General features: G+C 38.1%; 2 protein-coding genes across 4 annotated transcripts; both read right to left on the minus strand.

Annotated features, from left to right (window-relative positions):
• Positions 1–457: 457 nt before the first annotated feature.
• Positions 458–20,149, minus strand: porb (P450 (cytochrome) oxidoreductase b). 3 transcript variants are annotated; one of them, XM_055028418.1, is made up of 17 exons: positions 20,046–20,149; positions 15,980–16,163; positions 9,475–9,523; positions 9,032–9,160; positions 8,693–8,845; positions 6,700–6,824; positions 5,880–5,969; positions 5,626–5,724; positions 5,274–5,390; positions 5,055–5,173; positions 4,140–4,321; positions 3,874–4,023; positions 3,527–3,788; positions 2,230–2,375; positions 1,985–2,070; positions 1,653–1,838; positions 458–1,549 (listed from the first exon to the last, which is right to left on the minus strand). In XM_055028418.1, the coding sequence occupies exons 2-16, from the start codon at positions 16,147–16,149 to the stop codon at positions 1,694–1,696; spliced, it is 2,022 nt and encodes a 673-aa protein (XP_054884393.1). In that variant the 5' UTR covers positions 16,150–16,163; positions 20,046–20,149; the 3' UTR covers positions 458–1,549; positions 1,653–1,693. The 3 variants fall into 3 exon arrangements, with proteins under 3 accessions (XP_054884393.1, XP_054884392.1, XP_054884391.1); XM_055028417.1 differs by adding an exon at positions 17,145–17,204 and having other exon boundaries at positions 458–1,838; positions 20,046–20,061; XM_055028416.1 differs by having other exon boundaries at positions 458–1,838.
• Positions 20,150–22,356: 2,207 nt separating this feature from the next.
• On the minus strand, positions 22,357–25,805 carry LOC129359135 (ion channel TACAN-like). Its single transcript, XM_055028547.1, has 12 exons — positions 25,611–25,805; positions 25,299–25,417; positions 25,055–25,171; positions 24,887–24,946; positions 24,618–24,713; positions 24,424–24,513; positions 24,252–24,317; positions 24,095–24,156; positions 23,916–24,008; positions 23,703–23,767; positions 22,979–23,047; positions 22,357–22,698 (listed from the first exon to the last, which is right to left on the minus strand). Exons 1-12 carry the CDS (start codon positions 25,677–25,679, stop codon positions 22,585–22,587), a joined length of 1,020 nt encoding a protein of 339 aa, XP_054884522.1. The 5' UTR covers positions 25,680–25,805; the 3' UTR covers positions 22,357–22,584.
• Between the last annotated feature and the right edge of the window lie 1,181 nt (positions 25,806–26,986).

Consider the following 26,986-nt stretch of genomic DNA (forward strand, 5'->3'; position numbering starts at 1 on the left):
ATCTAAAGACATAATATTTTTGCCTTTTCTTCTTTGCAAATTAGATCAAGCTCAAACAGCAAATTATAGTCTTACTACAGATTTCTCTTTGGGTTAAGGTATAGACTTTGATTAGGTCATTTTAATACATAAATATGTTCTGAACAAACCTATTCAATTGTGAGTGTAAGAGTACTTCTCCTGGCCCCAGTGCCAAGTTTTTCAAGCCCGGAAACTGTTTTGGAATAAAAAGTACTTGTTTTTATAGCATTTTACATCCGGTTTTGTCCCCAAATAGCAAACTGCTTTCAAAGCTGTTGCTCTCTGCATCTCCCCCACTATTATTGCTGCCGAAATTGAAACGAACAATAGTTTCACATCTTGATCCCATTTGCAGATGGACAGCAGAGCTTTTCATGTTCAATATCCAGTTGTCACAGCTGACAGAGTCATTTGCCTCCAAGAAAAACACAATTCCAACAAATTAGTCCAATTTTATTCATTAAAAATGCATGCCTCCATACAAATAATTACATTACAAAGTGTAATGGCAAAAAAAAGTGACAGCGCCAGATAAAGTGTCTCAAAGTTTTTAATGTTCTAAGAAAATGTGAGCATGGATGAAAACAACAATTCTACAACGTCATGGTTTTAATGAAAACGTCTTACAATAAGGCAGAGTTTAAAAAGGCACAGACTGAACTTCAGATGGTTGGCTGACCTCAATCCCCCCTTCATATGATTTCAGAAAAGGAGCACTGACTGACAAACACACAATATAAACTCTTGGTTAATGGCCTACATGGTGGTACATATGCAGTTAGACAAAATCATCACAAAATAGAATTCTTACATGAAAGTTCAATCCATATTCCTCTGCATTATCTGATGTACATAAAGCTGTCATTTCAATGGTCACACTTTGTTTCAAATGTTTCAGACAGATTTGTTTTTCCCGGGCTTAAATCAGGAAACAAATGGACTTTAAATGCACATAATCTCATGTTTTTCCGTAGATGATCATCACTTTTGAAGGTTGTTTCCAAAATAATCTCAAGGTTTCTGCATTCAGTTCAATTGTCAAAGTACAAAGACAAACATACCAATGAAGCAGTTTTACTTTTAGACGTATTTTACATATTTAAAGTACTTAAAAAGCACTACTGGATCAGCTCAGAGAAACTGAAGTCAGAACTGTTTAATGTGAAATTATGTACGCCTCCTTATCTCCAGCTAAAGATGGAAAAATTACAGATTTCTCAAATAGATGATCCGAAGATCCATTTGCATCCCAACACTCTGGGCTGATTCAAGATTGTTTATCAAGACATTTAATTCCAGCAGGTTACTTCTTCAAACTTTTCAAGCTGTAGCCAAACTATTTTGTATTTATATCAGAGACTCTTGACAATCTCTGGAAGCCAAAGAGGTAAATCTCCACGAGGCCTGACAACACGTCAAAATGCAGGAGTTACAGAAGAAACATGTGATGCAGGATGTGAAGGTGAGAAATGCTGATATGAACTCCAGAAGCGGCTGAGGTAGGGTTTGCCTCATCATCCTCTGCTACCTGTAGCCCTCGTGAACCGGGGGAAGAGGGGCATGTGAGCAAGACTTTGTTTTCATATTGGATCCTGAAGAATAAACTGCAAAAACGGGAACTTTAAAACTACCACTTCAGAAGTGAAGAGTAAGGCTTTGCACTGAAGGTTCTTTAGCTCCACACGTCTTGCGAGTAGCGTCCCTTGGTCATCAGTTTCTTGACGTAATCTGTGGCCTGGGTGCGCGTCATACTGCCGTATTCCTCTGCGATCTCGTACAACGCCGTCTGCACGTCTTTTGCCATGTTCCTCGCGTCACTGTAAAATAAAGCAAACCAAGTGTAGATGGATTATTTACAAGAACAGGGGCGCCAAGAACAGAGTCTCAAGTCTTCAGAAAAAAATTAAAAAGCCTCCAACCCCATTCTTTAGGTGCTTTTAGGTTTTAGATTAGAGGACATTACCCGCAAACGTAGATGTGAGCATTATCTGTGTTGATTAGCTTCCAGACATGTTCCTTGTTCTTCTTCAGATGATGTTGCACATAAACCTGGAGTTTAGAAAACATTTTCCAGCTGTGAGTTTATAAACATTTGATATATGAAAACATAAAAAAACAACTTTACTAACACATACACAATAGTGTACTATAAAACTCTGTACAGTACTAGTAAAGTAGTAGCAGCAGCAGTCATGTAGACAGTCTGACCTTATGATCCTGGTCTCTGGAGAAAGCAACATTAAGCTGCGTTAAGATGCTGTTCTTCTCTGCCTCCTCCAGCTCCTCCTGGTAAATATAATCCTCATTTTTGTGTCTGCAGCCGAAATACATCACCGTCTCTCCTACTTCCTTCCCTGTGGAGTAAAAGCATTCGTGTTACATTTAAAGCTAAATCCTTGAAAGGGACAAAGTTGGCAAAGTTGCTATGGAGAGAAGGGACTGGGTTTATCTTTATTTGAAAAAGAGTTTGTTTTTTTTTTATGTTCAATTTAACACTTTTTTTTAATACAAATATTTTTTTAAATGACTGAAGTATCTTGAGTAACTTATCTTAATAAACTCAATTATCTCCAATCTTATTGCAAGTTATTTTGAAATTCAAGACGGTTAAATACCGTATTCACTGCAGTGGACCGGAGTTTAGAGCTGCACATGAATTAGCTTCTATGCCTTCAAATAGCAAGCAGAAAAATTCCTAACAGATAGTTTTGATGGGTTTCAGTCGGCTGCTGAAGTCCCATTTTTCAAACCATAAATTGTTAAACGCAGCTTTTAATGTCGAAGGAACTCTTTGTCAATAACTAACCAACTATTTTTTTAGGATTTGACAAGAAAGCTAACTGACCAGCTTTAAACTTCCTCTCAAACGGTGTTTAAAACCTTGTGTTAATAGCTTTGTAGTTTTTCCAAAGACTAATAATGCCTTTTATTTTCCCTCTTTGGGGGCAGTGCAAGCTTTTAAACAAATCTAAAACCTGACTTGGTTAAAACATTTTTTCTTTAGCATCTGCCGTATTTATTTGTATATTGTCGTATATTTTAATAAGCTTTTATTCCTTTTATATTTTCATTTCAACTTAATTTATTCAATCAAGTTTGTATCTATTTCTTTCACTTGGAGATTGGAAATGCCATTCAGGTTAACCAATCAGATTTTAGGATCTTTTCAATGAAACGGTGACGGTTCGAATTAATTAATTATGGACAATGGCACAGAAAGTTAGTTAATTAACATTTTAATAGATTATTTTCATAGCTAATTTTATATTTAAAATAGTATTTTTTTTTTACATTTAAATAATCTCATGTACAATAATACTGGTTTATTTACATATTGTATAGTTACACTCCTGGCTCTAGACATTTTTGTTGCAATGCTTTTTTTTCACCTTCTCAGTGAACTGGGGAATTTAACCAAGGACTAAAAAAATCCCAGTCCTTCACCTGATGTTATCATGAAATCCCACCAACAGCAACACTTTGAGACAGGAAGATGATTGAGCACCTTGCTGTTTGAGCCAGCCTCTCTCCTGGATGAAGCCCATGAAAGGAGCGATCCCAGTGCCTGGGCCGATCATGATCACTGGGTTGGAGGCCTTGAATGGCAGGCGGAACTGGGACTTGCGAATGTACATGGGCACGGTGGACTTGTGGCCGTTGACGAGTTTGTTTTTCAGCCAGTTTGTTGCGACTCCCTTGTTGATGCGCCCTGTCTTGGTGTTGTACTCCACCACCACGGCACAGATGTGGATGCTGTTGGGGTGAACCTACAGAGCAGACATATTTTATTAGGAATTGTCATCGTCAAAGCGACAACTCATTTTAAGGTCTTATCTGTAAAGGGGTCAGCACCTTGGAAGAAGAGGCAATGGAATAGTAGCGAGCCTGCAGACGCGGCAGTAGCTCACACAGGTGGTCAATAGGAGGCTTTAAAGAAGGCATATCCTCCAAAACGGCAAGGATGTTTCTGCAGGAGTCCAATACCCAGTTCTGGTAGAGAGTCTGCAGACAACGATGTGGGGATTAAAGAAAAACCCTTTACTCACCAGCAAAAGTAACAAGACAAAATCTTGGTGCTTTTGGGTTTAAAAGTTGCTCTGAATCAACTCATCACTGACCTTGCCCTCGGGAGATGAGGAAGCCATCTTTCGCATGTTCTCCTGGTCTTTGGGGTCGGAGGCGTACTGCGCCAGCTCGTACAGGACGTTGGTGCGGGGAGGGTTTGTGATGTCCAGGTAGTGAGTGAGGGCGGTGCGGTAGGTGGTGGGACAGGGGAACGGATGCTTTTTGTTGGACTCCTCTGGAGGCACATCACAAATCTGATTAGTATTTCCATCAACAGTTCACAGTTATGGCCATTACTTTTGCACGGAAACTAATGTGTTTTGTTGGTTTAACATTTTCATTTTTCAGATTTTACTTGTGTCTACGCTACACTGAAGAAGGATTCAAAATATTAAGAAGCTTCAGAGGGAGGCAAATATGTCTAATATATAAAATATATATAAAATCATAACATGAAAGAAGTCAATAAAAAGAAAGCAGATCTAACAGAAATGGCCTTTTGTGAAGCACTGACTGCAACAACGTAGTCAGATCCAGAAGAGGTGGGATTGTGATGTGATGCACTTCACTGACACACTTTGTTTCATAATTATAAAGTCCAGCTATTGTTTATGTCCACTGTTTAACATTTACTGCGTCTGGCTTCTTCTTCTTCTGTCATCTGACTGTTCATTCTACAGATGCTCTGAAAACAACTGGATATGTATCAAATTTAGTAGCACGTTCCTCATCATTGTCTAAAATAAAACAATTTGAGATGTCAGAAAAAAAATACTAACGCCCCAAAGTTTCCACAAATATGTCATCGACCTTTTAAACATTGACTATATATTGAAACAGCATGTAGTTGATTCACATGCATTCAAAAGGATGACGAAGCAGGTCTAGATTATCAGTGAAGGATTTCATAATAGTGTGAAGGGGAGGGGCTTCTGTGGCCAAGGTTCTCTATGGAGGAAATGAAATACCGTCAAGGTTATCGAGAGAGATAACCACATCAAGGTCCACGCCAAGGATCTCTCCCAGCTTGTTCACCAGCTCTGAGTCGTTTGTGGGGAAAACAGCGACATGGTCTCCTGACTCGTATCTGAAACGGCAGAATGGGATGTTAAGACTTTGACCATCAGGCGTAACCTGAAAGTATGAAGCCGAGTTTGTCCAGAGAGACAGTTTCCCAGCAGCCTTGCCTGATCTTGGAGCCTGTGATGTCCAGCTCCAGGTGCATAAGGTGTCTGTCGCCAGCTTTGTTGAGTTTACGGTTGACAGTGACTGGAGCCAGGAAAGGGTTCTTGGAATCAAAGGGTCTGTAAATTAAATTAAGTATTTAAAACAAATAAGCATATCTTTAAAGCAAGACATTTTTTTTTTTTAAGTTTTAGCTATCTTTGTGAGATGTTTTCTGCAACCACAGGGGGACATCAAGTTTAATTTTTATGAAGTGACTTTCAGTGCGTTTTGCAAACAGACGATATATTACTGTAGGTGAAAAGTGATACATGACTGCACTCAGGGGGACCCTGAGGACGCATCTGAACTTACGGCTTTTGGACTTCAAAACTCTTCAGACGACCAATTTCTCCTGTGTAAACTTTGTTCATGTTGACATCAGTGTGCACCTTCAGCTCGTACTGCCGAATGCTGCATGGCAGAAAAACAGGAGTCTAAATATCAGCTCATCATACACACAGAAAGAAACAAACTCACTACCAAGTGTGAGAAAAGTACAACTCAGGAGAAGAGCAATGGAAAAATGAAATGAACATATTATAAAAACAATTTGACCATGAATGCACCTCGACTCATCTCCTGACGCCTCCACACCAAAGTGCTCACAGACTGCCGGCCAGAACTGTTCTCTCCATGAGACAAAATCCTCCTCAAGGCTGAAACCAAGAAACACAACAAGAAGTTTAATCGGAAATGTGCTGACCAGGCTTTTACTGGAAAAAATGTCTCGTTTTCAGCACATTATTCAAGTAATAATTTTCAGCTTTGGATGGATGAACGGTACCCAAAAAGACAGAAAATGTGCAGCAGGTTTCTTGATAGAGATTATAGTTCAGAAAAGAGGCAAATACAAAATCATTCCCAGTTTTTTTTTTTAATATTTCAGCCTCCACAAATTAAAGTTAATTGAAGAATCTCTTTTTCAAGGGAGTCCTCATTTTCCAGAACTTGATCTGCTAATCAGAATAACTTTAAAAATGTTTCAATGCTGTTTTAGTGAGGTCACCCACCAGACAATACTCCCCCAAACTATCTTCGTTTTTGAAGAAGTGAAAATCATATTGTGTCTCTGAAAGTTGAAACATCCTTTAATCAGAATTATTTGTTATGACTTTGTGATAAATGTGTTCCTCACTGTGTGTAACTCACTGCCTGATACTATCTGTTGGGGTAAAAATAAAGAAACCTTTTTCATTTTTATTTTTAAAATGTTGAATTTTAGTTATTTTCATGAACGAGTATAAAAAAAATTATGAAAAATCAAAAGATTTCCCTCAGCCTGAACAATAAATGCTGGTTTCTGATCAGTAATGGCAACTGACATGATTAAAAAGTAATATACTGACTGTACACAAACCACTCTGGGAGATTAACCAGAATACTCACTTGCCATCATCATCACCCAGACCAAGATCAAAGATGCGTTTGGCTCCCAGTTCTTCCAGCCTTTTGTCTACATATTTTCCCATCGCGTTGTAGTGTTCATAGGTCTTATTGCCCAAAGCAAATACCTGCAGACAGACGGTAAGAGATATTGGAGGATCAGCACATAGTTCTGGCATTTAAGAGCAAATAATCACTCTAATTTAGAAATTCATAAGCTGTTTTTTAAGTTGTCAATCAAGTGAAAATGCTCTTGATATCATTAAACAAAAGTGATGCTAAAAAAAAACTCAGTAGGTTATATTTCTAATGAAAAAAATTAAAAAAATTCCCTGAATGTTAACATTTTAATTTACTTTGATCTCAACACTAAAATTTTAATAAAATAATGTTTTAAGCATGATTTAACTACACTTATTATGTGACTTACCATATTTTATCTAGTGTGAATGATGGAAAAAAGATCCATATAAATTGTACCCTTACTGACTCAAAGGACACACAACTCTGGAGCCTTTTCCAACAAATTGGTTTCAGTGTTTATCTGGTGCTTACTAATCACCAGTTCTTTGTGTTTTTAACCAAAAGAAACTCTGTTGCTACCACCAAAAACCAGCACTATCCTCGCATTAACGTTTTACTGGGCCAGAGGGGGACAAAAATACAAAATAACACAAAAAAATTGATTTCATGAGGACTTAAAGGTGATAAAACAATAAAATGTCAGATTAGTTACACAAGCTGATGATTTTCTGCTGATTTCTGACTCACTTCTTCAACACAGCTTGTCTCTTGATATAATCAGCTGATCAGAAATCAGCTGATTGGGACTATGAAGCATACGCAATCAGCACTGCTGGTTCTTTAAAACAGCAGTAATGAATGAAGACAGTGATGTTACAGAATTGGTTTGGAGGGATTCTGGGAAAACTAATATTTATGAGGTAAAATTGCCTCCATACACTACAATTTTTCTGAAAAATTGTAGTGTATGAATAAAACATGGGGAAGATTAAACAATATATGAATAAGACGTTCATAGTGATTTAATAACATGGCTCTAACTTGGCTCTGGTGGTGGAAAAGTAAGCCGGTTCTTTCAGAGAACAAGTTCAGAACTGGTTCTTGCACCACAACCTTTTTGGTAGTTATTCAATTTCCCTCTGGGATCAACAAAATATTTTTGAATTGAATTTGAATTGAATTAGAAAGCCCTCAGTGATTCTGATGGTAATAGATGCAAAATTTGCAAAGGAACTTACAAAACGTTGAACTACCACCATTTGCTACAACTACACCAACATTTCAACCTTAAAGGAAAAATTTTAAAAACCTTAGGTCATTTTTCTTCCACTCGATATCTATGCACTACTTTATGTTGGTCTGTCACATAAAATATATAGAAATTTGTGGCTGTATGGACTAGGGTATAAAGACTTTTTCATACCACTAAACATATCTAAATAATTAGCAAACTATTAAATATTATGTACTTTACTGTACCACAGCTATGACATTAATCACTAATAATCTCCTCTGCAGAACATGGAGATAAATGTTTTTTTGTTTAAATAAAGTAAAACCAAACAGGCTGCATCCTAGCCACAAGTCCTGTTGCAGTTCGTAACGTGAGTGAGACAAAAAAAATACAAGCAGTTGAATAAGATGTAAGCACAGCTTCTTGTCCTCATATGAAAACATCAGGAGCATTTTGTTGTTAAATGCTGGCAACCTCTGACACCCACCGTTCGAAGGAAAAGACGGCACGAAGAAATACGGCAGGAGGTATCACAACAATGGACGTTGGTTGTTTTGTTTGTACATCATAAGGCTCCCCAACCAAAGATTAATAAATTAATACAAATATTAAAAGAGTTCCTGACGAAACATAGAAGGACGAACAAAAAAGTCTGACAGCGTTTGCGCCTTTATCTTGTTCCAATTACAGGCATAGCTTATTTAAAAAAAAAAACAACCACTAATGATAAAGACTCACAGTGAAGTTCAGGCCAGAGAGATCTTCATCATCATTCTCCTGCAGCCAGTCATAAAAGTCCTGGGCGTTATCAGTGGGATCTCCTTCTCCGTATGTCGCCATGCAGAATATAGCAAGAGAGTTCTCAATCTCAGCCAGGCGGGCCAGTTCCCCCTGAAACGATGTGAAGCGCAGACATTAACCTCAGCACATACAAAAAAGACTGATCAATTCTGTTCATCTGGAAAAGAACTGTGAGAAAGTGAGTTTATGAATTTTAATGTCTCATGACTAGCTTTAAAAATTTAGCACGTCATTTTATGTGACTGCAGTGTGAGAGGATTCTCTGATGCAGGTTACCATGCTGTATTCCTCCGGATCGGCAGCCATTCCTTTCATGCCGTAGCGCTGAGCATCTTTGGCGAGCCTGTTGGCAAACTCCTCAGCTGTCCCCGTCTGAGAGCCGTAGAAAACTATGATGTTCTTTCCCTGAGCGCAAATCGACAAAAACATGTTTACATTTTGCACATGGAAGGGCCGAATCTTCACTTCAAATCACTGCATATATCCCGTCTGGTTGCTAGGCAAAAAGGAAATATTTACATGTGCTTTAATGTAGCAATGACAACTAAAGTCTACAACCCTCATGGTATCCAAGCCATTTGTTGCTAAACCACAGGATTCAAAACCAGCCTCATTACTTATAGTTCTGGCTTGGGAACAGAGGACCGCAGGAGTCCCAGCAGGAGTTTTGAAATCTGAAGCTACATGTGTTAGCAAAACAAAAATATGAAGTCACTCACAGTTTTCTTCATTTTCTCGATGAAACTCGTCTCCCGGGTGGTGGGTGTTCTGGAAAAGACAGGAGTTTTGACTTTGACTGCCAGAACATTTAAAAGAGGTGCAGTTAATTGTACATTTTCTTAAACACCTGAGCAGCTACAACTGCTGCGCACAAACATGTAGGAATGACCTTTCAGATTTATTGAATGATCAGTCTAAGTGACAGTAAACCTCATTTCCGTGTTCTGACCTGTGTGTTGATTCTCAGAGATTTGACCTTTTTACAGGCTAAACCCAGTTCTTCTGGGGAACAATTAGGCCTGTGAAGTTCAGTGAAAATCAATGAGAAACATTTACTGTGTGACAGATAAGGATTTATCTAGAAAAAACAGGTGGGAGAGTAATTACTAGTTAGATAGTACAGTGTTACTGTGCTGGTTCAGCTGCTTAGCCATGTTCTAGATAAGCATTCAGTACTGAAGAGGAAGTGATCTAATCTCAATAGGGCATATGTCATGATAATTTAGACATCTACACTTGTCCAAAAATAATCAGTGCATTGATACAGATCAAAACAGCGTGTCCTTACTGGCAGATGGTTGGTAAGGAGGATCTTAGGAAGCTAAACCTATTAAAATCTGGAAGAAAAAAAAGGCAACGCCATGACAATGAGCATCAAAGAGCAGAGCCGACACCTGCGGATCACCTCCATTGATAAAAAATTCCAAAAAAAGTGACTTTCAGGCTCACAAAAAACACACGCATTTTGTGATTTTTACAAAAAAAGTGCAGGACAAGATTGTTGTGCTGTCATTGCACCTTGAAGTACAATAAATTTGAAAATGGAACGTTTTAAAAAGGACAAAAGCTGCATGCAATTCAAACAGGGGTCAGCCACTCCAGTCCTCGAGTGCCAATGTCCCACGACGTTTGAACACATCCCTGCTCCAAACACCAGAATCAAATGAGCAGCTGAAGAACGTGTCTTTGAGAAGTTGCCAACATGCCAAGGAGGTAATTCAGTCTTTTGATTCGGGTGTGTTGGAGCAAGGATACATCCAAACTCGACTGCTGATTAATGTCATTTTAGCAATCGATTATTCTATCAATTATCGATTGTTCAGACAAAACAAATTGTCACATTCTTCACATTTTCCATTTGACCACTTAAGCCTATTATGCACAATATTTAAAATACACAAAGGATGCAAATAAACCATTCAAATTCCTCTTAAGATAAAAAAAAAATAAACATTGTATCGCCTAAAACATAAGAGCATCATTCCCTGAGAGTACATTTGATCATTTTTAGCAGAGGATGATTCTGCAGCTAAATTAAAACACAAACATGTGAAAAGCTCAACTTCTTTTGTTCAACTTGACATCAATACAATTTAAGAATAATCTGTTGATTAATTTCCAATTAATCAATTAATAAAATGTGCCCGATAGGAGGATTTTACAGAATTTGTACTGGGTTAAAACAAAACTGCGGCACCATTGGAGTTCTTGGTAAAAACATATTTGCAAACAAAGAATGTTCTTTGTCATAAATGTAAAATTCATCTTTTTTCCCCAAACAGTTTTGGCTTAATCATTTCTCCAAGGGTGCCGTTTTTTTAGTAAATCACTTTTTCCTTTTTTTGGAATCTCCAGGTAACAATTATTCGATCGCTAAATTAGTTTCTCGATTATTCCATTAACTAATTAATTCAATTAATTGTTTCAGTCCTTCATCAAAAATGCACCCGATTCATCAAAATCATGTTTTTAAAGTTATAAAATAAATTGACTATTTTCACTGTCTTGAAAGTTATGTTTCTCTGCTGTTGCGGTTTATGTCCACCTTAATTACACAGTCTTTAACAAGAAAAAGCAAAAAAACACAAATGCTGAATAAGATTAATTAAATCATTTCCATCATGGTTTACTGTCAAAGTTTCCACCTGACAGGAAGTTGTTTCTGTTAACAGATGGACAGAGAAACAGAGGGATGACATGTAATGACAGCTTTTTTTGTTTCTATATACAGGAATACTGAACTCAAACTCTGTAAGCTCATCAATCCCTCCAAAAAGAAAACAAAGACCATTAATGAATGACTTCTCCTCCTACTGGTTATGTTGGGATTTTCACTTTTGTTGTTTGAACTGCTTTTTAATGTTGGTGCTACGATGTGATTGTGTTTTAAAATATGATTGAACACAAGTATTTCATGCTGTTGAGAAGAAATTGTGCATCCTGTGTAAGCAAAACCCAGAACAGTGGGATTTCTCTCATTTTGGCAGTGAGAAACTTTAAGCTGGAATTGTTTTATGAATAAAATAAAATCATGATGGAAATGTGGAAATAACCAGAGCGGGAAATGATTAAACCTGAGAACACTTAATTATGAGTTGATTCAATTATGTTTGCAGTTGAACAGATTTAATCTCCATCTCTTATGCAACTTCTCTGAAACCCGGTATGCTTTCTAGAACGCAGTCTTATAAAGTTAAACTGCATGCTTAGTGTAGCGTTTCCATTAAATTCAAGTTTACGAGATGGAATTCATCTCGACAGAAGAAATTCAAATCAGCTGAACAATCCCTCAAAGATGGTTTGAGGCGGTAAAATAAAAACTTTACTGACCTCTCAGCAGCATCTCTCCTGTCCTCTGGCAGTGAGAAGACACAGCCCATGACATGCAGACCTGTAGCTACACACTTGAACTAGCAATGCTTTGTAGGCCAAGCCAACAGCCACAATGTTCAAAGTCCCCCCCCCAAAAAAAACACTCCAAAAGCATAAGATGGAAAAGTGAGGCAAGCGGATGGATACAGCGAGGGTCTGAAGCTCAGCCCTCGCTGATTGTCCAGCTCAATCTGAACTCTTCCTCTTCCTGCGCTGCTCTCTGAAACCAGCGAGCACGACCCAGAGAGCACGACCGCCCGCGACCGCCGTCAGCCTCTGCCCACCGCCGGGAAACACAATGGTGGGAAACTGACTTCCCCGTAAAACGCAGCCGAGCTGCAGAGCCACAGTTTCTGACTCACGCGAAACACACACTGAAATGATCAGGAGCTGGAAATGCCTTCCTCCTCATCCCCACCCCTTTCCCTCAGCGCTCTGAAAGGTGTTGGGAAGGAAAACGTCCACAAAATCCATTCTGAAAATTTGACTGGTTATCAGAGAAACTCTGACCAGTGAGGAGGGAAAGAGCCTTGTGTTTCTGTTCTTTTTCCTTTTCTTTTTTCTCTCCCCTGCCCCCACCTCATTGGAGGAGAGAGGGGAATGTCATTGCTATGGCAACCTTGTTTATCATAAAAGGATTGCATTTGTGACATGGTCCAATAGCAGCGCAGCTCCGACCAGACGCAGACAGGAAAGAGGAGGAAAAACGTGGCTCTGGGGAAAGAAGAGTGAAAAATCTAAGGCAAGGAGAAGAAAGGGCCGCTTGTGTTCTGCCTCAACTTTCCACTTTTGGACAAAAGGACATGGCTTGTTCTCCAGAGAACTTCCAAAACGGGTTCAGGGATGAGGAAAAAAAAAACAAAACAAAAAAACCCCCCACAGGAAACAGATGAAAGACTACACCCCCTTTGTAAGAGTTAGATAATCACTGGCCCTTTAAGAGGAGGGCAGTCCAACGCCCTGCTTGTCTTGATATTCGTTCCCTTCCTGCATCCGTTCTCTCCAGGGACTCGTTCAGACAGGTCAAACAACTTAACTCTGGATAGAAAGGTTTCTAAACTCCAAGAAATATCAAGCTTTAAAAAGAATAATTGTGGAAACAAAGGAGTCTCAGCACTTCACACTTGTTTCCTTCACAACGGTCTCTTACAAATTGTTATTTTTCCTTCCAAAACCACAGCAAGGAAAACGTGCATTTAACAGCTTAACATTCTGGTTTTGTAAAACCAAACACTGGAACAACATTTTTACCTGGATTAAGAAGCAAATTTGCTATTTGCTTCTTAACCACCGCTAGCTTTTCTAACAACTATGAACTTTACCAATCACTTTCCAAAATGATAACATGTAAGCCAGATGGAGAGTATTGAGCCTTGTCAACTGTCGCTTTATTCATTTTCCACTCTTAGTTTGAGATTGAGATGCGTACCTTTTCTCGGCAGTCGAGAAGACCTGCCTTCCTTGGTTTGACGGGATTCATGGAATGAGGAAAAATGTCCAAAATGTTATATCTATCCATCTAGATATAGAAGATCTGGTCAGATGTTTGAAATACCTTCATTGACTTGTAGCGATATGGAGGAGCAGCAGCTCCACTCTGAGCTCTAAACTTTAAAGCTGAGTCCAGTGGTCCAGTGAAATAAATCCAGTTCAACCACTGATAACCAGGATTAATTAGATCTTGTCAAATCCTGAGCTTTATTTCTTTCCTCAGCTCTTTGTCTATATTAAGCAGAGAGAAGCAGCTGTCACATAAAAACTCTTCTATCTGCATTTCAGTCTCCTCCTTTCCTTCCATCCCTCATGAATAAATAATATCTACTCAGCTACATGTCTTTCCCTGTAAAAAGTCAAAGTCCTACAAACTGAAATAGTGCGAGAAAAACTAGACTTCAAATAGGTTTCTTCACTACACCAAGTGCTAACAGCACAGCACAAAATAATCATTTAGACAATCATATTTTAAAATTGAACGTGCAATTTTAGGTACCACATGCTAACATTTTCTGAAAACTGAAGCCTAAATAGAGACAAGACACACAACTGTAAACGCAGCAGAATCGTCAGCAGCATGCTTATTTTTTCTACTACAATAAGCATGAAGCAAAGTTTCACAAATTCATTCAGTGAAGTATTGCTGGTGCGATTTATACTGAATGATGGTCGACTTCCCAAACGAACCTCTTGACATTTTCAAATGCAAAGTAAAAATTAGAGGTTTATTGTTTATACTTAGATCGTGCCAAACACCAGAGCTGAGGATTTTTTTATTTTAACCTGCAACCCTTTGCATAGCAATACCAGGAATGCAGCAGCTGCTGGCTTTGTAGAGGGTTTTTTTTCTTTTCAAAGAAACAAACAAAAAAAAAATCATTCAGTGTAAGAGGAGTGTCCAAAAAAAATGTGGCCAGTGCAGCGAGAGTTCAACGTAATAAAGCCAAGCCTCTTTTACTCCTTATTAAGTGATAAAGGAGGGAACAACTGGAGGGAATAGAGGAGGACCCACGGGCTTGGACAAGAGAGAAAACATCAAGCAAATCAGGTGAGTTTGTCTCAAAAAAGCCTGAAAGCAAATGAGGAGGCGGAGAGAAGCAAGGGTCACAGCTGGTGAAACATTTACCTAAAGCGTCAAGCTGTGCACGCTCACACACATGCTTCTATGCTTTACAGTGCCAGCTTGAACAAAACACCCTTTGCACACAGTTTTGTTGGGATTGCCCTTAGAAGTGGGCTGACCTAAAAGATACAGCCACTTGCATCAAATGTGTCAAACAGACCTTGGGTTGTTGCTCACTATTTACAGTCTACTCCACTTCTACAATAGTTGTAATGAAATTTAACTGAAATAAAATTTTTGTAAAGTGCTTCAGGACGACACTTGTTGTGAATTGCAGCAATATAAATAACCTGAATTGAATTTAATGTTTATCAAACCCAGAATGAAGTCTTAATGATCTTTACAATCCAAACACCTTCTGCTTTCCCAGCATTTCTGTTCAATTATAAAAGTTGTTATTAACTGTACTCCAGTTAACGCTGCAGAATGGAACGGTTTTTAAAATCAAATATGGCTTTTACATATTTCTTAAAACTGTCACAATGTTGAGACACTATAATTTCAGACAGATAATCTGTGAAAAAGAAAACAAGCTCATGTGCTTCGTCACCGTCAAACATGTCTTTTTTTATAAGATACCGTCTACAACTTTAACGAAACGCCGTTTTAAAACTTTAAACTTCAGTTCATGAACTATACTTTGAAACTCACGTTTCAATGACATCAAAAAAACCTATAGTTTTAATTTTACATCATAGAAGCTGCATGGTTTCCCCCTAAAAGACAAAACAAAAATACCCCAATGTGGGAATCATGGTTATCACAAGCCTCTTTTCACAGTTTGTTAATAGTGAAGTCAAACTCTCAAAAGTAAGGATGGAAAAGTGTGGCCTTCCACCTATGACCTGGTGGCCTCCCAGGCCATAAATAAAGCCTGGTGGGCCACCAGGCTTTATTTATGGCCCCACCAGGCTACGTATTGCTTATTTAAATTTTTTTTTTTAATGTTTGCATTTTTAAGACTTTATAGTTGGTGTTAAGATATCAATCTTCCAATCTTCGGATAACAAATAAATATCAAGTAATATTTAAAAATTTTCATGTCAACTGTAAACATTCTTTAACTCATAAACATGGCGGGCCGCTGGATGAATGACTGCCCTAACACCCAACCATCAGGCTTAGCAAGTTTTCTGGGGAATCCTTGAGCTGCATATAAAATGTCAATCACGTGATGAAAATTTTTGTCACTACCTTGAATTAAGAAGAACAGAAAAATAAATGCACAAACTCACGGGGTATCAAGCTTCTTAAACTCGGGGATGGGCTCAGGCTGCTTGCGGGACATGAACCAATAAATGACAAGGCCCACAATCAGAGAGAAGAGGAAGAGGTCCAGGTTGCTGAAGAGAGGCTCCTCTTCGCCTGCGGTGCTGGTGGTGGTCTCTGGGTCCATGTCGGCCATGTTGGCGCTCAGCGCTACAATACGAAAGACAGGGACAATATTTTCACTAAATGAAAGAATACTGAATGCATGTAAAACATTTAATTCCTCTGTAATATATTTTTATCTGACTATTGTGCAAGAATACATTTCAAAAGTCTAAAATAATTATTTTAAAAGCTACACATGTCTCGAAATTAAATAATTTGTGAATGAAATCCGTTTGTTCAGCTTCACAGCTCAACATCCTTGGGGATTCAGGAAATTCCTGAAGGGAACATGATTGCCAACATATGTCGTAAAACACAATGAATGCTTTTATGCATGAACTACTGGATAATGTGCCTTACATTTGGCTCTGCACAACCTAACATTGTAGCCCAGTGTCCTGGATGAGCAAAGAATCTCATGTCGTGCACCAACACCTTTCACACTGAACAGGAGAGAACATCGTGTTCTTTCAGTTTGGGACGGGAAAACAATGAGTACAGGTTTTTTTTTTTTTTTCAAACCCCCATATTTGGCTTGATTACGACTCCAAAAAGTGACACAGCAAAAACAAAAAAGAGAAACATGTTAGACAAAGTGCTGACTCTGCACATGAGCAGACTGCTGCTGATTCACTGAAACATTAAGTGAGTCAGTTTATGAGCCGGCTGCTGTTCATTTTAGTAAGAGCAAAAGTCACAGTGAGCTTAGGTTGCGCAATGAGGTCTGGTTTGGACAAAAGACATCTCCTTCCTGCAATTTCTGTGCAGTCATATGAACTGTCCTATGGAGATAGTCGCCTCAGAAAAAATAAAAAATCTGGATAATATTTTAGCTATTATCTTATTAGCAGCTCGAGCAGAACAGCATATTGACTTTCATATTGATATTTAATAAACAGCAACCCTTCTCAGCAATCTTCAGATTTACATGCGATATATTCTGTCTGTTCTGCAGACCTTCAGAGGAAAAATAGGCAAAACTTCACGTTATTAGTCAGACATACACAAGAAAAGACAGAATCTCACCTTTATCGGAACAATCAGTGGACCAATCTACGCTGCGAGCCAATTCATATCAGTCAGGCACTTAAAACCAGGGAAAACAGAAGGTATATAAAAAGGAAATTGTATTTTCCTACAACATGCCAGAACATATCTGTGATTCATTCAGGGTGTGAGAGAGTTGGCAGACTTTTACTCACAAAGTTAAGGTAAGGATATAGATTTTTTAGGATTACACACAGAGTGTTGTTTTAGTAATGCTAGCAATGCCAATAAGTAATACAAGATGTTAAGCTTCATAATTATTGTCCATTTAAAAAAGAAAAAGAAAAACTAAGACTAGTTGTTATACATCAATGACTCTCTCATATAAGTGGTATAACATAAGCACTCATCTAAAGAGAAATAATTAGTGATTAGTCACAATAAACATGGTAGCAAAAAAAAAATTAATACTGTCCTTACAATCCATCTTACAACTTTTTAAAGGGAACTCAGATTGTTTAAAAAATTCAGAAATTGGTTTCCAACTTCTGAATTTATATAGCCAAAAAGTATAGCTCACTGTGAGGACTTTAAACCAAAACGATGTATGAGATAGAATGAACACCATAACTACAAATAACCAGGGGCCTTGTGCATAATGTGTAGATGCGCACAAAAAATGCGCGGCGTCATATTTTACGCACAAGTCGGCATGTATAAAATTTACTTTGCATCAAAGTTTTAGGTAAATATACGCACACTTTTTTGATGGCAAACCTTTTCTGTGGACAATATCAAAGTATAAAGAGTCAGAACTCATCTAAATACACTGAAATTAGACTACATTCAATGTTATTTGGACCACGAAGTTTCAAACCCGACATTTTTTCATAATTTTAATATTTTATTGTTTAAATGTAAATTATGAAACTGAACCACATTTATCCTCAGACAATAGCATAACACACATACAAAATAAAGAAAATAAAAATAGAAGTGCAGTCGTATGTAAATAGTACTTTTCCTCAGATTCTGTCTCAAAGATTGGTCTGTGCACAGAAGGGCATGAAATGCATCTATGGGGTAATTTCATTCTGATTGAAAAAGAAAAAAAACGGGTTGGATCAGCAGATTAACTCCAGACAGGTTTGGTTATTTTTAAGGTGATCAAGGTGTGTATTATTCAGGTATTCAAGTAGCTGCACGAAGGTGAGCCGCATAAATGTGGGACGCTTTGGCTGTGTTGGAGAACATCGCCAATGGAAGGATTCAGAGGGAGCGATTGATCAGAGATCATATTGATCTGCTGGGAAATGTCGATGATGGTTTATGAGTGTTTAGATTGCTCAGCCTGATCATCCTGGAGCTCTGAGCAAAAGAGCCGTGCGGTACCGGCACCGGTCCTGCTGCAGTCATCCTTCAGTCGAGCCACCTGCCGGGTGAATGCACCTTTCTGGTCAGATAGCATCTCTATTTTGTAAATGTACAATTTATGCACATGATTCCACTATTTGGAATAAACACCCGCTATCAGCCTGGCCGAAAGCGCTGCTGTTCACACAGGCATTTACACAATCTCTCTTTCTTTCTTTTATTAATTTATCTTCTTTAAAACGTATTAATTTTATTTCTGTGAGGTGACCTTATGTGTCCTGAAAGCACCTTTTAAATGAAATATATAGTTGCTATTATTATTATAAATACTTATTCTGCTACAAACAAGGACGTTGCCATAGTTATTGCGGTGGCTGACTTCCGGGTATTTAAACTAATCTACATATGTATTTATGGGTGTTGACAGGACTACCTCAAGTTCCGCAAATTGTGACGTACGAAGGAAAGATACGCAACCACGTGCGTACGCGCGGCTTTGTGCGTACAAATTTTTATTGATTGATTGATTGATTGATTGTGCGTCGGGCATTTTTCTAAAACATTTTCCGTACGCCAAGTTTTAGTGTGAAAACTGCGCACTCAGTTCAGTCATCTCCCCCAGCTGGATTAATTACCGCCCCAATAAAGGCGACCTCGGTGCACCACAGCAACAAACTGCACACCATTAGCTCACTGGTTTCCATTCACCGTATCAGACTGAAATTAGTGAGGGAGGTTCAACCAGAATAAGTCAGACCCATTTCTAATACAACTAATTTATGACCTAATCAGACGAGAGAGAGAGGAAATAAAAAAGTAAACAATATCCTCCCTGATCAAGTCACAACTACATGACCTCTCCTCTGCTGTTGGCTGACACGTTCACCAGACCATGAGGTGGAGAGTTCAGTGATTTGTCACTTACCTCAAATTAAAAAGGTTTCCACAACTTCTGTCAAAGCAATAATAAATATTTACTCATTAGCAGGCGGGGGCGGTATGCAGAGCGCCATCCTGCAGCTATGAATATGAGAAGAAGAAGCAACTTTTGATTTGTCGCCAATTGTGTAATAGTCCGGGTTATGACACCGGTTTCCATCGGCTTTTGTGAGGTTCCACGTGTTTAGAGTTTTTTTTATTATTATTGTTATTATTATTATTTTTAATCTACAGTCACTCTTTTTGTCTTCATTACTGGGAATTTTAAAAACAATCCTATTTTAGTTCTGAAACGAACGGACAAGGATCGGGGTCTGACTAAGTCCTGGACGGCGAAGAGCGGCTGTGAAAACCGCACTGAACGTAAACAAACGCATAAACCGAGCTTTATATCCTGACACATGAGCGAACATTACTCTAGCTCCAACCGTGCAGCGAAGCGGAGCCGCCACGAACTAATCCCCGGTTTGCGTAACACTCCGGTCTGGAGCCAAACGCGTCGCCGAAAAGCTCGAGAGTTTCTCCGCGGTGTGAGCCCGCGGCGAGCCTCGTCCCTCCCGGCGGGCCGCCGCAGAGCGAACCTTGTCCGTAACGGGCCGGAAAATGTGAGCAAAGAGCGAAGCTTACCTGCTGCTCTCCTCTTTGTGTCAGGCTCGGACTGCGCTCAACGCGGAAGGAAACTTTACGCCATGAAGGACCGAACCAACTCCGTCCAATCAGAGGGGGGGAGGACTCGTCCAGTCCCAGTCACTCCATCATCCTCACGTCTTCCCTTTCAGGGAAGTTACAAATCTGCTTGTCATGTTTTAGGGTGGGCTTTTATTTGGGTTATCGTGCAAGTTTTTAAATGCACGAATAATATAATATAATATTTTATTATTTGGGAGCGATCAGCGGTGATCTCTAATTGCATGTTATTAAATACTGTCAAGGTGCAGCAGGCAAAAGGTCATGGTTATGCAACTCAACCAGCTGAACTGAGTTGGAAGGCAGATTAATCAAAAGCGTCCTCCTCCCAAGTTAAACAGTGTTTATGTTCACAATGCCAAGGACGTGAGGCTGACACAACCCTGCTGCCTGATGTGAGGCCTTCAGCCTGCAGCCACATTTGCACTTGTTTTACTAAACCAAAAGGTAACATGCACAGCACAGTATGTGACAACCATGAAAGTAAGCGAGCAAATCAAAAACTGATTTATAAGATCCATCACTGACTAGTGAAAAGTGACGCTGTCTGCAGTGAGATTTTTAACTTTCAGGGGTTTTTTATAGGCGAAATGTTTCTTTCACAAATCTGCCTGTCAGTTCATTCCAGGAAGCCTTGTGGAGCTTTCTAAGTTTCCTTTCCTTTGAACCAAAACCTTCGCTTCAACCATTTGTCAAGAAAACATAACCTTGATGTTTTAAATTGAATTCACTTTCTAATGACACATTGAAATCTTATAAAACCTCCATTTATTTTTACTTTTAAGATAGTTTTTTTTTATGTATTTCATACTGTTGTCCTTTTGACTTAAGTTAATTACAGTGCTAAAATTATAGGGTAATAAATTGTAGGGTAATTTAAAAAAATTACTCTATTAAAAAATAATAACAACCTTTTCATCTTTTAATATAACCGGTAAAAACCGGTTAGGAGGTCAGAGAATTGATATAAATGAATATAGCATGTAAAATAAAGTGTTCCTATAACTGTGGTACAAGAAAAAAATCACACCTTTAAAATTTGTTTAAAAAAATAATTAAAATTTTGTAGGGACTTCTAGCATAATTGAGATTTTGAACTTGAGACGAGAAAACACAGTTCAGGTTTCTTACAGAATCCAAAGCAGGTAAATGTACAGTGAGAATCACTTGCCAACTTTAGCTTCATCAGACAACCAGAGGAGCACTGCAAAACTTTTATGCAGTGCCCACGTTGTGCACACCCCTGGATGTTGTGCACATCCATTTCCATTGATTTGGCATGTAAATAAGCAATATGAAAACATGTTCAGAGTGCAACTAAACACTAACTTAGTAGTCATTAATAAAAGGAGTGCTTTGTATTTAGCAGCATCTCAAAGTACATTTTTGTAAGACTGACAATTATATTCCTGTTTAATCCATTCCTTTATGACGGTTTCTCTCTTTTATTTGCATTTATCCCCACATTGCATGGGAATAAATGTGTGGTTGCCCATCTAACAGTCAAATTCAAGCTTAGATCATACATTTTTTATTAGAGCATAAATAGAAACTGTATGATATGATGCAATAACCATCACGCCTCTGACCTTTGTCAAAGTTCCTCAGTACAACTCATTCTGCTCTTTAGATCAATAATTATGTCAACTAATTACATTTTGACATGGAGAACTAAGATGTTTCTTCTTTATAATACACAAGTCTGGGGTTAAAGATGGCGACCAAAACATAAGACTATGTAAAAAAAAAAAAAAAAGCAGTCAGTGACTGGGAAGTGGATCTCTACCCTCTACTTATACTTCTACCACTTGATTTTATTTTCATCCTACCTGACATTGATATTTCATCTCATTACAGGGCAGCACCCCTCTCAGTTTGAAGGGCTGCACCTTCAGGCACCTAATTGTTTGTGTGTTGTTCTTGGGTGAGCTGCACTAAAATGTGAATTTCCCTCTGGGATCAATAAAGTAATTTCTTTTAGTGAAACATGGTGGAGGCGGTGTGATCCTGTGGGGCTGCTTGTTGCTACAGGATCTGATAAACCTGCTTTAATTGACGGAACTGCTTACCCTCTACCGTAAAATCATGAAAAGATAATAGCTTCTCAAAATAATGAAAATCAGATTTTGTATTTAGTCAGTTTGTTGTTGTCTTAAAGTTTACAATTTAACAGAAGAAATCTGACAGCGGGCTTAAAAGACTCACATAAAGATGTTTTGGTAAAAACTAAATTATTTATTGAACAGTCATTTCATTCTTGTATTACCATTTTCACACATACATATTCAAGTACTTCCAAATTTTAATGCGACCATAGACATACTTCCAGCTTTGATTTAATAGCATTAACATTTTCTATAGTAAATATGAAATCATATGGTTTTTTTTTTATTATATTCTTGGATGTGACAGGAAGCGCAGTCAGAATTAGCCTTCTTTTTCGTGAGACAGCATTTCATTCCATGTATATTTTTATCCGTCACATGCTCTTTGGTTTCTGATTCCTGCTTTTCAACTTGTGACGAACAACTGCGAGGGTAGTGAAGAAATTCCCCATGAACAGAATGAGGAAGCAGACACCACACACCCGGACCTGACATGACAAGAATCAATAAAAAAGTAGTGAATATTAATATTATAATATTGCTCTATAATGCAGAAGATGATGGTAGGAAAATGTCATGCAACTCTGAATTTTTATTGACCATTTGTGTTTAGATTTTATTTAAGGGGTAACAGTTTTATACATTCATTATAGTCTGAGGGTGTGAATGATGAGCACATGAAGGATGAATTGGTTGCGAAAGAGTGACACAGCAACATTTAGCAGGACGACAGTGATGCAGCAATATCTGGTGACTGAGTAGACTGACCTGCCATTCCCTGCAGTCTGGGAGCTGAGCCATTCTGAACAAAGACACGCTGTTGAAGAGCTGCCAGAACTGAAGACAAAGCAAAAAGATTAAGCTTTCAAGGGAAACAGGAGAAGCACGCATTTTAGTGGATTTCCAGTGTAAATTTCCGAGTTACCCTTAAGGATTTCTTGTGATCTTACTTTTTTGTTACACTTAAATATTTCAGATCATTATTCAAATGTTAATGTTAGATAATAATAAAACAACTCATCACAATAAAAAATTTAAAATTCAGTTTCCAAATGAAGGTTCAAATTTTTTTTTCAAACACGGTAACAGCAAAAAACAAACAAACAAAAATTAAACAATTGTCCAAGATATATTTGCTCCTGCAATAAATTAAACCTGGTTTAAAAACAGGTTTTTGTATTTTACCGTATTACCACGCTGATATTAAATCTTTGATGATCCGAAATATGAGCTAGGATAAAAACATAAAGATGTAAATAAATAAAAAAACAGAAGCAGTCTATTCAACAGCACTAATTGCTGCATTGTGTCAAGGAAAATTATTATCACCCACATTAAACTCTCGCCCAGATTCTCAAAATCAACTAACTTTTAAGCATTGATTCTATGACACTAGCACTTTTCACAATTCAAACAAGGACATATCACAATTACCATTTGTTGCCAACCTTGCACAAACTGGAAACATTTCGGGTTCACAGATTCTACTCACATGACCAAAAAACAGGAAGGGTAAGAGAAACGTTAGCCCTTTCCACATCCAGGACTGGAATCCCTCTTCGAAGAGAAGAAATGTAAACAATTTAAGATGTTTGTTTTTTGTTCCCATAAGTACACTTTCATTTTATACATTTACAACCATGTGCTGCATTGTGGTTATCTGTGTTAATTTGCATTTTGTGTCCTTGATGTGTTTGCATCTCACCAACAGTCAGATCCATGTTGTGTCTTTCTCCCAGCGTGCGAAGTCTGTACAGACATCCACTCTGATAGTAGTACTGCAGACACTGGACGAAATCTATAGGAGGGTCCATGACAAAAACAAACTGTGAGCATGTGAGAAATCAGAACTATGTGATTCTTCTGTATAAACTTTGAACGTACTTTGATACAAGGAATAGGCAAGAAATTGTCCCCTGAATGTGTGGTAAAGGATCCCGTCTGGCCTGGAGACGTAAAAGTTGAGAAATGTGAGGTTTGATGAGAACAAATTTAGTTTGAGAAATTTTTTTTGAAGGTTTTGTTTTTAAGCTGTACTTACCATGTCAGCATCACACCGGACAAAAAGGCTGAAATGTAGTGATGAAAAACCCACCATCCTTTGATCCTGATTCCAGATACATCTCATTCAGTTTTGAGTTTCAAGTTAAGTCAAAAATGCATGAACACATCTTCACCAGTAGTGCCAATAACTATGGAGAATTGGGACCAACCTGGATCCATTTGTGATGAGGACGCTTTCTCTGATTGTTAATGTGCCGTAAAACCAAACCAGCAGGAAGTTGAAGATTGCGTCCAGAAATCTGAAGCAAAAGATTCAAACAAGATTATGCTTGAACATAAAATATGAATATACTGAAAATGGGTGATTTCACATTTAACACTAATCTGATGATGTTTGCTTCACCTGTAGCTCACGAAGAAAAAACATATGAAAGAGAGCAGCAGTAAGATCACTGTAAGGTACAGCTTGAACTTCTCATATTCATCCTTGTAGGCAAATCTGGGAATGAGGTGTTTACACAACATTATATAACTTTATACGTAGCGCAACAGAATAAATTAAAAACTTTATTATCTGATTAAGAAAAATAAAAAAGAAAAGAATTTTCACAAGAAGAAATCAGAAAAGAAATATGTTGCATCTAACAAAGAAATCTGAACTCCGATGCTTACTTTGACTGCTTGCTCAGAAGAGTCACATTCACATTTCCAAGAACCAGACTCAGGTATAACCTGCGATTTGAAACCAAGCCATAGAGTATTTGTTTAATTTTTGAAACTCATGTTACAGTCAATGTTCACAGTTTTTAGCTGAAAATATATCAAAATTCATGTCATCACCCATTTTTTTGGGGAAGGAAAGCATCCATTTCAGAGAAAGCATGTTCTTGGGTCCTGACTTTCTCTTTTATGTTACCTAAAGTCTTTGCATCTTCTGCTGATGATCCCTTTGTGCACCTGATACATACAGAAGAGTAAATATTATCATTATCAGCTGCGTTTATCCCTCTAAGATATCTTCATGACCCTACCTCTTCTGTCTACCTTCACATGCATGCAAATTTCAGGGTGTGTGGATAGTTACTTATTGACTTGGCTGGACATCTCCTTCAGTCTTTTCCTCTGACGGGCGATAGATGACGAACAGCTGTTCTGGAGTTTGGAGATTTCATCCAGTTTCTGTAAATATTTTTTGTGTGCCTCCTGGGGAAAATGGTAATAGAAAAGGTTTAAACATCTGAATGACTTAACATAAAGAATATGTAAATACGTAAATAAATAAAAAGCGTATGTAATTTGTGGCAAATTAGCTTGGCTGCTAGTTAGTGGATGTTAAAATTCATCCCGAAAAGCTGAATGTTATGGATTTTGCAGAATCGGACAAAATATTTCTTACCTGAAGAGTCTGGAAATCTTGCTCCAGAGATTTCCATTCCTCCTGAATTTCTATCAGTGATCGAGGCATTTTGTTTCCCTAAGATTAAACCAAGACCCAGCTGAAAAATAAGCTGTACCGGCTAATTGTTTATGCACTATGAAATGTCTAAAGTGACTCTGCTATCACCTTGGTGTGAATCACTTCTCCATCAACTCTGTGTTACATAAGCTGGACTTTGACTTGTAACTATCAGTCACTCAATCTGATTGTCATTATTGCAGACTCTTGTATATAATGCGAGGTCAGAAGTATTACCTTTGCTTTGGTTCAACCTTCAAGTTAGACATTGCTCTCATCACATCTACAACCTTAACACAGTTTGTTGGAGACACAACTGCACATTAGCAACATCTGGTGGACTGGGAGAATCTCAATTCTGCAACTGAGGCTAAAGGTTAAAATGTTGACGGCCCAGAGTTCATTTATTATATTAATAGCCATATTAAATTCAGGCTTTTAATTCTTAAGTATTTTTAAGTGTTTAGACTTATTGGAAGTAGTTTTGTATTCAAGAAGGAGAAAATTACTTTTTGTGCTTAAGTACATTTCAAAACTTGTACTTTTTAATTTTTCTTTAGTAAAACAGTTCAACCTCGGGACGCCATATTGGGGGGTGAAAGTTATGACAATTCTAAGGGCCCCTGACGACCAGAGGGCCCTCCACAATTTATTTATTTATTTATTTTTGGCTCATGGAAATAAAAGAAAAATGGCGCCCTGCCTATTACAAAATTAATCATATTGTATTTTTGAAGATTGTTTTCAGCAGTAAAAATTTTATGTTCTCACTCCCAGAACAAAAAACACGTTCATATTTGCCCAGAACCCCCCTGGATCCGCATGAAATGGTTCGTTCCTGTGTGGAGTTTAACCGTGACGGTGTTCAGCAGCAGACAGTAGAAGATACGAACTACTGTGACAGTTACTATGCTGCTAAGAAAAATAATAAAATCAGGTTTTCATAAATAAATAAATTAGTGAGAGGGAGATAGCGAAAAAGGCAAGAGTGTCAGTTTACAACCCAGTTTTTCTCATAGGTGGGTAGACTGAGATTATCAAACCTTTGGCATAGTTAGCTTAGCTACAGACTGCTGTCTGCCTCCAGTTCACTAACAGTTTATGTGTATTTTGCTCGTTGCTTTTGACTGCTGCTCGTGGGGAGAGACGTTTCAGTAAGATAAAGCTAATAGAAAAAAATAAGCAAATTACTGGCACACTGTATGTGTGCTGTTGGATGTTAAATTCATGAGCAGTAAATATTGTGCTAGTATCAGTATTGGACCAAAGAAAGGAAGGCAAGCGTTTAAAATTGCGATGCTTTTGATGGACCCAAC

This window comes from Poeciliopsis prolifica, unplaced genomic scaffold (assembly GCF_027474105.1).
Source record: "Poeciliopsis prolifica strain line A6 unplaced genomic scaffold, Auburn_PproV2 SCAFFOLD004, whole genome shotgun sequence".
Lineage (NCBI taxonomy): Eukaryota > Metazoa > Chordata > Actinopteri > Cyprinodontiformes > Poeciliidae > Poeciliopsis > Poeciliopsis prolifica.

What these genes read in the sequence shown, in the direction of transcription:
- porb (XM_055028418.1), bottom strand. Translation starts at nt 16,149, where the DNA reads ATGGCCGACATGGACCCAGAGACCACCACCAGCACCGCAGGCGAAGAG. An exon ending in CTGGGTGATGATGATGGCAA is followed by an intron (nt 5,970 to 6,699) that starts GTGAGTATTCTG and finishes TCTTGGTTTCAG; the next exon opens with CCTTGAGGAGGATTTTGTCT. An exon ending in GCTCACATCTACGTTTGCGG is followed by an intron (nt 1,839 to 1,984) that starts GTAATGTCCTCT and finishes TTTATTTTACAG; the next exon opens with TGACGCGAGGAACATGGCAA.
- LOC129359135 (XM_055028547.1), bottom strand. Translation starts at nt 25,679, where the DNA reads ATGCCTCGATCACTGATAGAAATTCAGGAGGAATGGAAATCTCTGGAG. An exon ending in TTCCTTCCCCAAAAAAATGG is followed by an intron (nt 24,947 to 25,054) that starts GTGATGACATGA and finishes TTCAAATCGCAG; the next exon opens with GTTATACCTGAGTCTGGTTC. An exon ending in CCTTCCTGTTTTTTGGTCAT is followed by an intron (nt 23,048 to 23,702) that starts GTGAGTAGAATC and finishes CTTTGTCTTCAG; the next exon opens with TTCTGGCAGCTCTTCAACAG.